A 13,329-nucleotide genomic window follows, 5' to 3' on the forward strand; every position below is an offset into this window, starting at 1 on the left:
CAAGAAAGAGAAGTAATATTTCACAGCTCTGAAGCAAAGGAGGTCTGTATTTCACAGTTATGACAACATAGCTGTCAAATATGGCTTTTTAAAGTGTTACATATGAACCCAGACAGTTTTTATGGTAGCATTTGTTTCAGGGGGCAATTTAAGGTGAGCCGTTAACAGTCTGAAATACAGCTACTTGAGAAACTGTCTTTCCCACTATTGTTAGTTATAGTTATTAAGATCAGCTTCTAGGTGCTTTATGTCATGTCTTCACCCCACTGTGGTTGCTGCTTTCTGAGGAAGACTACCTGTTTGGTTTCACTGAGTAGTATGTTGCTCCATGTCAATACACATATTACAGGCATTTGTGTAGCTTATCTGTTGGGTGGAGTGTAGTAGCTGCTTTGCACAAAATATATAATGAAAAAAAAAAAAGCTCTTAAAGGATTGTGAATGGCCACTGTGTTGTGTCTGCACTGTGAAGGCTGCAGGGATATGCCATGTAGTACTTTGCACAATGTCCTCTGAGCTGTTCTGAAAAGCTTTGGCTCCAGTAACTCAGCAGAAGACTGGCTGCTGTTCAGAGAAGCTGTAATGATTTAGTTGGATCAGTTGAAGCATGGTTCTGTTAGTACTCAATCTAGGTCACTGGGCACTTTAAGGTAAGGGTGTCAGCAGGTTCTCTGGTAGTTCAGAAACACCAGTGGTGTTGCATATGTTCAGTAGGAAAGTGCTTTCATTTCACCTCTTGTAAGCGAGCATTTCAGAGGATGCCACGTGGGGGGAAGATTTACACACACCCTTCCTTCTTTTACCAGGTTAAATATGATAAACCTAAGCTATCTGCAGAATAGCTTAAACCCATTGTTCTTAGCTAAATTATGATCATTTCCCAGGGAAGGTTTAATGTTTACCCTAGAAGATATTCCCGTAGTCTTCAGAGAGCGCTTCTTAGGATCTACTGTTGCCATCAACAACAGATGCCTTGAGTAGATGCATAGTATCACAGTGTCTGCTGTGCAGCTGAGCTGTTCTGAAAGCATCATTAAGAGGTTTAAATCTGATTTCAATGTCCTGAGTGTGAATGAATGAACACCACATTCCCTGTTTGAACTTTTTCCAGAGGTTGGTAGGGTTTTTCCACTTCTGAACTCGTGATTGTAGTACTTAAAATTATGACCAATAAGTGCAACAAAAAAACCAAAAAAGGCTCAAATCCAAAAATGTCGTATTTGATTGGCTTGAAATAGTATTTTGCATCAGTTACCTCTAGGGGCTGATAATAGCAAGATAACTTTCTGTATGTCGTATCATAGTAATACAGCAGAAGATTTATTGGCACTTTCCTTCAAGTGTTGCAAAGGAGTACTGCTCTCTGTGTTAAAGAATATTTTCTTAAATGCTGGTATGCTAAAAGTCTAGAATAACTTAGTATTTTCTTTTTGGCAGAGAAAATTGTTGAACATCTCTATGTATCATTAAAAAAAATACTTAAAATATTTTTCCTGAAATAGTTTAAAATTGGTCTGGTCACTGCTTTGCTGGACATCCTCCCCTGTGAATTAGGGGACTTGATTTTCCAGACCTGCTTTTTAAAAGCAATTAATTTGTGTCATTAAAAAAACCCCAAACCCAAAAAAGGTAGTAGCCTAAAACTTACCTGCCTGGGACCTGACTTTGTTTTCTCTGGCTCTGAGGGATCTTGAGAGTGGTTGAACACAGTAACGGGTTACCCAGAGAAGCTGCAGAGACACTGTCCCTGGAGACAGTCAAAATCCACCTGGACGCAGGTTGAAGCAGTCAGTTCATGTTGTCCGTGCTTTGAGGAAGGCCATTAGATTAGGTGATCTCCACAGGTCACCTCCAAGCTCAGCTGTCCTGCAGTTTTGTGATTTTTATGAGTTATTGCATGCACAATAAATAACTCTGAGCATTTACATCTAAGGAGGATTGCTATTGAGCTTCATTCTTATGTACTTGTTGGATACGTCAAAAGCTTTTTCTGCTTGTTGTGCATAAAAGTTTATGTAGCCCCTGGCTTTGGTTTGAGTTGTGCTGCTGAAAGTGATAACAGATTTCCTCTTTACTCTTTTTATCATACGGAAAAATTAGCTACACAGATGATGTAGAAAAGCAGGAGGCTGAGGCCATAGTCCTTACGTAGCCTTACGAGCTTTTGGCCTTGTAATTCTGTGGTACTGTTCAAGTGTTAAGAGCTCAAAAGGAACGGATCTGCAGACGAAAACATGTCTAAGGAAGCCGGTAGGAAAATATGAATGAATATGTTTTCTCTGTCATTTGCCCCCAAAGATATTAATTGAGATTGTTCTACGTGTGAACTGTGTAGCTCTACAGTAGCCACAAGATTTATGGGTTGCATAAAATTGTAGTAGCAGACTATTATGGGTTTAGTTATTTTATCTGGCTCTTCTGTTTGAAGCTGGTGCCTTTTGTTGGAATTGAGGTATTAATTGCAGTGGTTTGCTCTGCTCTTCTCAGTGCCAACAGTTTGGTGCTTAATGTGTGTTCTTGTCTTCTTTTCCTTTTTCTGACAAGTTGTACACATGACTGCCATGATAATTTAGCTAGATACTAATTTTAAAAACATTAGCAGTCTATAGAGGGACGGCACTAGGAAATGAGGTTTTTGGGAAGAGGATTAATTGAAGAGTGCCTTCTCCCTTTCTTTTAATTTCTCTTAAGATTGTTAAAGCTGTTATCACAGTTTTCCGTGTTGGATTTTTTAATTAGTTCTATGACTTTGGGATTTATATGTAGAAGTGCTCAGCCTATGCTGAGATGTCACATACAAAAATGAATGTTCAGCCAAATCTTCAAAGCTGTCCAGTAGAATTGGAGGCATTTAGCACTGGATGAGTGAGGTAGAGGTAATGGTTTACAACGTACAGTTTTATTTCTATTAATTGTGCAGTAATGGTGTTTTCCCTGCTTTTTGTTTGAGGACTGCTTTGTTATCTCTGGTTATTAACCTTTCCTTGCTAGGACTACACATCAAGGAAGCAAGAAGTAGAAGTGTGAGGCTGGGGGGCCTATACAGCAGGAAGACGCTTTTTAATAACAACACATAAGGAGAGTAAGCCTGAATCCCTCTGCTACAGAATCTGTACCTCCTATATTTCCTTCCAAAATGCGAAGCCAGATGCTGAACTGGTAACTATGAAGTAGAATAGGAAAGAATTAGAAAACGCCAAAGGTTTTGCTTTTGAAGTGAAAAATTTTAAAACTGATTTTGGTTGAGAATTAAACACGCATCTTCTTGAAGCAGTTACAAATGACGTTTGCCTGACAAATCTCATCTTGCTCAGTGGTGTCTGAGGAACATCAGCATTGAGAGGTGTGACAGAAGTAACTGCTTCAGCGGGGGTGATTTTGCCAACTCTTGAACATTCATCTGAGAAGACAAACTCACTTAGGCTAAATTTACTTTACAGCTCATAAGCACGCACAGTAAACAAATAGGAAAAATGTAGTGGCTCCAATTTTAACTTGGGAGGAAGGAATATTTCAGTTGTTTTTTTTTTCATCCTGTATCATAACTTAATCACCTGTGGAATAGTCAGTGCAGCATCCTCCATTCCATGGGTAGCTCCCAGGCTATTCCGTGTAGCAGGGGGTGCTTTGGGAACATCATAGATAACATCCTCGGTAGTAGCACTGTATAAGCTGTTTGTTCATGTCAAAGTACCCCATTGTAACCAGTGCAGTGGAAAATTTCAAGGCAGAAGTTCAGCTGTGTAGCTTCTTGGTGCCAGGGATTCTCAAATATATCAGAGTTGTAAATGTGAGGCTGGATAGTTTACATGATAGTGATTTATAACTGTTGACATATCCTCCATTCAAGCTGTGTGCTGTTCATGTTTGTGTTTGTTTTTAATGGGGAATGTTTAAAAGTGGATAAATAATTACTTTTGTCTGGTCAGAGATTTAGAGGGGAAAAACAATACTTATAAAGGATGTTTTAATTTTAGACACTGTTGAATCCTCTCTACTTTCTTCCTAAGAATTAAAAAAACCCCACCAAAATCCAACAAAATAAGAAAGAAAACCCAACTGTGGTTGTTGCAGTGAAGCCAAACTGAGATCTATTTATAAGTGGCCATGTGCGATGTACAGTATGACTGCATTCAGTCTGTGTCTCCTGTTCCTACCTCTGCTAAGTATAATAATTTCTGGCATCTCTGAAGCAAAAGATGGGTTACAAATAAAGGCTTTTGGCCCTTATAGTTAAAAACGTATTCCAATATATGCATACAATATGTATGTAAATATGTATCTGCTGCAGCTCTTATTTCTTTGGTACTGTTTTATTGCATAACTTAATCAGAAAAGAGATACTCATTGTAAATGAATCTTCGTGTTTTCTCAGAAGTACAGCACTGCAGTTTGTGTAACTGTAAGTGTAAGTTCAGGAAGATGCTGTTAGAGAGTTTCTGAATCTGTGAAACACACGTTTCCTTGCTTATGTCCCAGGTCCAGTTTTGCTCTTGGTGTGTATTTACATTTATACTCTGTGTTTGAGTATGTAAAGTCATGCCTGTATGTGGGTATGTATACACACACATTGAAATGAAGGATTATATACTTGGACAATGGTTTGACCAGAGGTTGAGTTGTAACTCAGCTCGGCTGTTGAATTATATATTGGGGGACTGGGCAGCATGATGGAAAGACAAAATAACAACAATTGGACTAGTAAGAAGCAAGGTAAGTAACAGTGGGTTTACTTAGCCATTTAGCATCCATAAAATGCTATTAGTAAAAAATACAGAAAATTAATTGCATAAAATATTATTAGGACTAAAGTAATGGAAATGAGAGAAAAAGTGGAAGACAACGAGGCTTAGATAAATGATCTTTCTCGAGTATCTGTTCCTTTCGGTGGCCTTGGCAAAGCCACTGCCAATGGAAAGCATGATCTAGTATGAGAACTGGAACAAATCACACTATTCTTTGGTTGATGGTGCAGTTTTTCCTGCTAGGTGCATGACTTTTCTGGCAATTGTGATTTGTTAATACCATCTGGAATTCTGTACAGCAGACTTCTATTGACAGCAGTGCAGGAAATACGGGAATAGCACTGTAAGCAGCAGGACTATATTTAAGAAATTATAAATGTTCTGCAGTTACCTCCTAGTCAAATGTAAAGTATTACAGATGGATGCCCAATAGAGAGCAAACCCATGTACTTGTTAATGTTTTGCTCAATTACTGCAAAAGTGTTCTGGTTGTAGTTATGTTCTTGCAGATTAACATCCATTAGAGCTGTCTAGTTGAATTGTTAAGCAACTAAACTTTCAACAAGTAAGTAAATACTAGCTTGGTGGTTTTGAGTTAGTTTCCAGTCCCCATGTTTAGACATAAAACTCCAAAATTATCTTCTTACACAAACATTTGCAGACAGGATGAAAAAACCCCAGAGAATGGGCGATTTTTTTAAAGAACATTTCCATTAAAATACTTGTATGAGTGAATAAAGCTCATTCTTTCAAAACTAACATTCTCTTTTCAGTATAAATCTTAAAGTATTAAGTAGATGTATTAAAATTTTATAACACATGGTTTCCTGCTGTGTTGGTTTAAAAAACACAATCATTTTAAAAAATCAAAGTATATCAACCATCAGTCATCTCTGAGCAGGATGAGGCCTATCTGGTGCTTATTTAAGCAATACATAAAATCTTGTAAGGAAATAATGTTCAATGGAAGTAGAGTGACACTGTTTCTTAAATATTTTCATTATAGTTTCCGGTACTTGGAGAGATTGAAAGCCCTGTGGTACTGAATCTAACTACGTGTTGGATGTTAATGTGTTTTACGTTATCTTGTAGCATAGAAGGCATTGTCAGAGCAATAAATAATTTAGAAAAATTGTAAACCTCTTAATGCTTCAGAGATTTCATCCATTGTATTTTTGTGGCATGGTAAAAGAAAAATGTTAAAATCATTTAGAGGAACTCTGTATGTAAAAAGTATTTCTTCAAACAATGCATTATTCTAAAAGCCTTTTCTGACATCCCCATTCTCCGAGATGTCTTATGTTAAACAAAAAACAACACTAAAAAACCCAAGGAAGAAAACCAGGACTGGTGCAGAATCTTAGTGTGATACTAGTATGATATTGGTATGGTACTGGGACATTTCAAGGTTTTTTCCTAGCAGCATCTACTTGAACTTGTCACATGTGCTGCAAAACTGTCATTGATTGATAGCTCCAGGTTTTTTCCTGATTGCTAGAGGGATATATGGAATATCGTGGTACATTTACCCACTAGTGGGGTCCTGGTCTTTAGGAAAGCGTATGTAGCATCAGATTTATAAGGATATTTTCCTTGCAGCTGGAAAACCTAGAAAGGAATCTATGATACATCTGCTTCTAATGCAAATCATTATCCTCTTGAAGTCATGCTATGGTTTTCCTGTTCTCCAAAGGTAACAGGAAAGGTGTCTTCCTTTGTGTAGGGGCTGCTGCTTAGGAAATGTACATGGTTTTGCTGTGGTATGACTTTTACTGTTGTAGAATCTTTAATCTAGATTCAAAAGGTGCTTTTAAACATACACTTTCTCAGAGACAAAATAGCCTTTGGAACTCCTTGGGAATCTGTAGCAAATCTACAAGTGAGCAACAAGCATGTGTAAGAATATTAATGTACAAATGATCTGTGTCTACTTAATGGCTGCGTTTGTTTTCCACGGTTTGTAAGCCTTAATCTGTTGTTGCCTGGACACTGGCATGAGATAAACACATGTAACAAAGCTGGATTTTTGTCTCTCTTTCAGAGGGTTCGCAGAGTTCAGTTACAGCTTCTAATGAGATCCAGCAGAACCAACCCCAAGCACTACACTATGCACTAGCCAACGCTCAGCAGGTTCAGATCCACCAAATAGGAGAAGATGGACAAGTCCAAGTAGTATGTACTCAACTTCTTCTAAATGATTCCATTTAAACAACCTAGTTTATTACAAACTTTGCTTCAGTCTAAGTTAATTTTCTTTTTTGTTTTGATGTGGCCTATCATCACTTAAGTATGATTTTCAGAAAATAAGCATTGAAAGCTTATGAAAAAAATACTATTTGGCAAAAATCGTCATGCAGGATGTGTTCACACAAGTGTTGCAAACAAATGCACGTCTATTACTATATATAGAATGACTAGTCTCCACCTGGCTGTTTGCTTGCACTTGCCATAATAATAATAGCAGATGTACTAAATGTATGATTTACACTTCAGAGGTAGTTCCAGCTATGACTTTCAAAATAAGAATGCATTTATTTATTTATTTTCACTTAAAACCCCCTGCATTCTTAGGCATTTTTGAACATCTGCTAGCTGAATCCTTTACATGTGTATTCATTTAGATACATGTATATAAGTAAAAGTTATAAATATTGACATTTTTTTAAGCCTGAGTCTCCTACCATAACTCGGGCCATGGTTATTTTTAGATACGGTTTTAGTGTACTCTGAAAAAACCTCACCTTGGCTTTAGTTCCTTTGTGCTACAGTTTGAATACAAGGATTGTTTTAAATTCAAATTAAAACAAAACAAAACCCACAAAACCCCGAAACTCAACTGGCCTAGACAGTGTCCAAGCACAGAACAGAAGCATGCACAGAGACGTATGTGCCTGCTCTGCATGATGACCACATAAGACCACTTTCCTTAGAAACCAGGCTAAAACCAGGTGGAAATGGGCAAATAATCAAGAATTCCTGAGATGTTAGTCAATGATATAAACTGTAGTACCCAGTGGTCTGGCTGTTGCAAGGGTTTTGGTCAACGCCATTACAAAGAAGAGTCTGAAGTGGGATAATGAATAGGTATTTGACAGACGTTTATAGTATTCTTTCCCCAGGTAAGAGAGGCAGTGCAGGAGAGAAAGAACAAGTCTGCCCAACAGAAATTAACACATAAAGAATGAAAACTCTATCAACACAGGGAATACTCAAGTCTGGTCATGCAGACCTGCCAGTAGCATGGAAATAGTGACATTGCTCTGAAAGATGATGAAGACAAAATGGCTGTGAAAGACAGATGCTTTTGGAATGTTATCAAAAAAGACAGGTCTGTAAGACCTTCTGAAGGTTTGCCAGAGTAGCAGTAGAGGAATCATGGAAGTTGGGGGAAGATTTCAAGATATGCGCCACAGTGTTGAAGGCAACTGGCAGAGCTGTAAGCGTTGCTTAAAAGGAGCACTTAAACATTAGCCAGAATATTTTTTAAGGAGTGCGTGAAAGTGAAAGGAGTTGAAATGAAAGTCATTGGGAGGAACTCCAGGCAGCAACTGTAAGAATTGTGGAGAGAAAAATGCAATATAGAGCAGGCTAAGAGTCATTAGTAAGCTAGTAGATATTTATAGTATATATGCTTAAAAAAAAATGGATATTGACTTGAATTTCTGAACAAACCAAAAGGACTGTCCTTTGAAGGCCAGCTGCATATCTGCAAAAGATGAGTGAGCAGTTCTCTTCTGGAATGCTGCATAATACAAAGATGAATAAAGTCACCTTCTTCCCCTCTCTCTTTAATCAGAAAGGGTGGCTTATATTTGAAAACACTATAAATGGGTCTTTTAAATGTTCAATGCTTTTTCCTGGGAGCCCTGAGAGCTTGATGTTAAGGAGGGAAAGTGATTCTAATCTCAACGTGGACTGGCTGTGCTATAATTTTATATACAGTCCCTATTGTCAGAGCGATACTTTCAGTATGTTTTTTCTTCCTATAAATAGACAGTTTCCTTCCAGAGGAAATGAAACTGTTTGAAATAGAGGGATCTGTGTTTCTTTGAAAATCATATGCAATTGTTCTTGTGTTATAAAATAAGAAGAGCCTTTGACAGAATTCCAAATGATTATCTTTAATCTCTGTCTCATGCAGGCATATTAAAATGAACACAAAGCCTTATAAACCCTGAAGTAGGTTATTTAGAATCCAATCTCCCTTCAGGTAAATCACAGTAGCAAAGACTTTGCTGGGCTAGTCAGGATGCACAAGGAATTCCGTCCACTCTTATCCATGATTTGATCAAATGGTAGGGTAGGCTTGATACTGTTGTGAAGTGGTGGGTATGGTCAGCAATACAAAGTATTAACATTATTGAAACTGTTAAGGCAGATTCTCCACTAACATAAACCAGTGTAACTGTATTCGAATTAATGATTTCATGCCAATTTACGGCAGCTTGAGTCCCTTTGGCATAGTACTGTACTTAAACATAACTATGTGAATGCACAAGGCTCTGTGGACACTTACAAATAACCTTTGAAAACCTCAATCTTAGCAAGTAGCTAGTCTTGGTGTATGTGTTTTAAGAACTGCATTTCCAAGGTCTTTAAGTGGCATTAATGTTTCAGGCACAATGCTAATTTGCCAAAGGAAGTTAGTCCCATACTTTGTGTATCAATCAAAAATGCAGACACTGCTGTAGAGAAATGTGCTACAGAAATGTTATTTATTATTATGACCCTTTTCTTTCCTCTTATGTGAAAACGAACCATTATTTCTTTGAAGTCCTTCTGCATATACTTTGCATAACAATATGTATGCACTTTATGATTTTTAAAGCTGTCTTTAGTGGTTTTCATTGAATAAGCATTTTGCTTCCGTACGTTAAACTGTATTGAATCCAAGGTAGTAGCCTCTTCCTCTAGTTATGATTGTCTTCTGATGCTTCTTGGTGTTTTCTTTTGTTGCGGATCCCACAGGGCCATCTCCACATAGCCCAGGTTCCTCAAGGCGAGCAAGTCCAAATCACGCAGGACAGTGAGGTGAGCCAAAAGTTTGAGTACCTGTGGATAAGATGTTGGCCAGAATTTAGGGCCCCAGGTCTAAAACTGAACCTCTGGGATTTGTTACAATGCTCTACAGAGACCAGCAGGGGTAGAAGTGAGAGCATGAGGTGGAGCCAGGATGAAATGAGCTTTATGGCAGTAAATGCAATATGCTGTTTCTGTCTCTGGGGGAGTTGCGAGTTTCTTTTTGTGTGTTTGCATTGGTTTTTTCCTTGGCCAATCAAGACAACTCTCTGTGTGTGTTACATGAATGACTGTTGTATATGGCTGACAGTCTTTGGAAATTTAGTACTTACAGAATATGAGAAACCAGCTTAGGTATTTGCACTGCCTTTGAGAAATGAAATTATTTTAGTTAGGCTTATGAACTCAATGTGTTCAGAATACTCAGTGTCTTTAACTGTGGGAACTGTTGAACAGGACTTGGAGAAACGTTTAGACTCTGTCCAGTAAAGATACATTGCAGAATGAAGTGAAGTGATCAAGTAATCTGACACTGCAGTATTTGCACTTCATAATTTTTTCCATAATAATAGTATAGCAGAATGCAAAGGGAAAATCCAGTAGTGAACCCTCTAATTTTGACTTTTTTTCCCCTACTCAGGCAAGACAGCTGTTAAAGCTGGCTGAATTTACTTGGGTGAGAGTGCTGTTGTTGGTTATTGCATAGAATCACAGACTGGTTTGGGTTGGAAAGGACCTTAAGATCATCTAGCTCCAAGCCCCTGCCATGGGCAGGGATGACTCACACCAGACCATTTGAAAATCCATAGAGACTCCTAACTGCTAAGACTGCTGATTTCTTGTGTGCTTTGTTTACGTGAAGAAGCAATAGCTGAATAAGGCTGAACATAAATGCAGCCTGCAGTTTTAATCTGTGATTTCCCTGTAGTGTTTTTTACTCAATGTTAAGCACATCTGCTGGTGGGTAGGTTTAATCCATTTCCAAAGTACCTTAAATCACATCTCATAAAACCACTTTTGGAGAGGAGGAGTACTGTTAACAAAGGGAGCTATTGTAGAATAAATATTATTGTAAATATTATATAAATATTATAGTTAAAGGCAGTCTCCTTTGAAAAGCTCCTCAGACCTAGGGAGAAAAGGATCAAAATGTTCTGGATCTAAAGGGATGCACAGTGTGCTACAATAAAACTAAAGCAGTTCTTGGGTAGAGACACTGAAAAAAATATGATTCAGCAGATACTAATTGTGATTGATCGTAAAGTGTACATTGGCATCCTCTGAAGTTCCTGTATGTATGACTTTAAAGGACCACATCTGTCCTTAAACAGATGAAAACATCTGGTTTTAAATTTATTACAATGTACACAGCTTCAAATAAGAGGAAGTGCTGCCAGTAAGAGAAAATGCAGAAAATATGCAAATCAAAGAACTGGTGGGGTTTTTTTTCTTGAAAGAAATGTGCTATTTCACTGCATGTGTCTGTGTTTGGGAACCTGTGTTTATAATCTAAGTATACTTCTGAAAAGACATGTCTGAGCATATGAGTAAAAGCTTCATTTTGTAAAGGTACTGCTGTCCTTTTTTACTTTGTAGCTACAGTTTCCTTTAAATACTCTACAATACTGAGATATTTTTTGGTAACAGATGTAACTTCTGTGGCAGAACTATGTTGGTCTTTATCAAATTTTGATAAAGTAAAAAAATTTAGTAGCACGAGCAGTAACTTTATAACAACCAATGGTAGATACTGCTCCACACATGTGAAAGTGTTAATACTGCTAATTCTAGTTTAGTAAATATGAAGTTTTATATAAATAAGGAAAACCCCAAAACTTACCTCAAAAACCATGCAAACAAACTCTGCATAAAAATATTGTACATCATACAGTAACTTTCAGAAAGCAGAACATGCTGGTGCTGAAAAGCCTCCTTGCTTTTTAGTCTGTTTATCCTCTGTGGTTAAAGTGCTGACCATTGAATTGCAGCTGGATTGCCAAGATAACCCTCAGCAGAATTGCCTAAATTAATAGATTAATAGTTGTTTAATAATGAGATGAGAAACAGGCCCTCTTCAGGACAGAGCAACTTTTAAAATTCCAAAGTCATGTTTATTGTCACTGCTCTTATTTTATAGGGAAACCTGCAGATACATCAAGTTCATGTGGGTCAAGATGGGCAGGTAGGAGCATAACTGATTTTTAAGCATAATTTTACTTTTAAAATTAACACTGCAGTTGGAATGATCTCACGTGATTAGTGGCTGGTTTAAAGAGCAAAATCTGTTCTGGTCTTTCTGTTTAAATAAACAATACGATAAAATGTAAGCTAAGTATTTTGTATGTGGACTCAAGCTATTTGCCCAAGCTTATTTCATTACTCCTGTAAGATGCTTTTATCCCTGCAGTTTATACCTTCTTGTCTTTGGCCTCTTCACTCTCGCATCTACTAACTGGATTGATTAGATTGTGTACAGTATGTTCTTTTCTCTGTTATCAACTGTCATTGTGGCCGGATGTGGACTGCAGTCCATGCTAACCGAAGAACATTTATTGCCGAGGTTTAAGCAGATATTTTTTCATTATATGGCTGTCTTGGGAGAAACAGAACTTTCACATCTGCTTTTGTTCTTTTTGATAAGATGGCTTTATTAGGTGCTTATGCATACATGAGGTAGGAAAAAGAAGCTTTTACTTTGAGTGACAAGTCAATAAGTGATTAAATTAGCAAATTTTCCATGTCAGGTGTCAGCAAATTTCCTAACATTTGATCTCAGCTGCACTTTACTAAATGTTGAGCTATATTAAAATATCCACAGCACAGAAATGTTCCTGTAAGAAGCTTTCTAGCCAGGCCACTTGAATAAATGTGTTTTGAATTTTTTTTTTTTTGTTGCTGTTGAATATTAATAAGTTGTGAGACATATGGCTAGAACATGAATCTTGCCCTGAAATGAAGCGGCTCACATCATAAAGGTTCTTGAAGTCAAAGGCTTTGGGAAGCTACCAGTACTCTGAACTTTTGACCACATATATTCATGTGGGGAAGCAATCTGACTTGTATTCAAAAAATAAAAACCCAGTTCTTTGCTGACACTTTAATCAGGAATACTTTTATGGCAGTGACACTAGGAAAGGTGGTTTTATTCGGAGACATGTTAGAACCTTTGTTTCAGTACTTATTGTTCTTTCTTCCTGCTTTGTGAAATCCTGATGTCCAAATACCTTCTTTAAAGGCAAATACTGGGTGGTGTTAGTGACATAGATTAAGTTACTTTTTAAAAAATATTATAGCTCAGTACCATTATTTTTCCCCTTGAAATATCTATTCATAACAAGTATCCACAAATTGCATCTTTCTTAAACTACACTGCTTGTTTCTACTTAAGATGTTTTGAGTTCATGCTGGTTTTAAGTGAAGTGTTTGGATGACTATATTTTCCTGAACCACCTCTGATAGGCAGGAGATGCAAATTCTTTCATACAAAAGTGGCATTCAGCTATGTCTCATGCTAAAGTAGTTATAAAGTACAAAACTGTAAACTCTAGAGGAGTAAAAGACTTAC

The 13,329-nt window shown here is 37.4% G+C and overlaps 1 protein-coding gene across 1 annotated transcript in view; it reads left to right on the top strand.

Annotated features, from left to right (window-relative positions):
• The window catches only part of BANP (BTG3 associated nuclear protein), a gene marked incomplete at its 3' end in the record, with an annotated part of 68,293 nt that extends 56,347 nt beyond the window's left edge, over window positions 1-11,946 (top strand). The window contains exons 8-10 of the mRNA XM_010009717.1: window positions 6,787-6,917; window positions 9,714-9,776; window positions 11,902-11,946. Coding sequence (XP_010008019.1) covers window positions 6,787-6,917; window positions 9,714-9,776; window positions 11,902-11,946 — 239 coding nt within the window. The remainder of the gene's footprint in view (window positions 1-6,786; window positions 6,918-9,713; window positions 9,777-11,901) is intronic.
• Window positions 11,947-13,329: the final 1,383 nt, after the last annotated feature.

This window comes from Nestor notabilis, unplaced genomic scaffold, assembly GCF_000696875.1.
Source record: "Nestor notabilis isolate BGI_N333 unplaced genomic scaffold, ASM69687v1 scaffold35622, whole genome shotgun sequence".
In the NCBI taxonomy this organism is placed as follows: Eukaryota; Metazoa; Chordata; class Aves; order Psittaciformes; family Psittacidae; genus Nestor; species Nestor notabilis.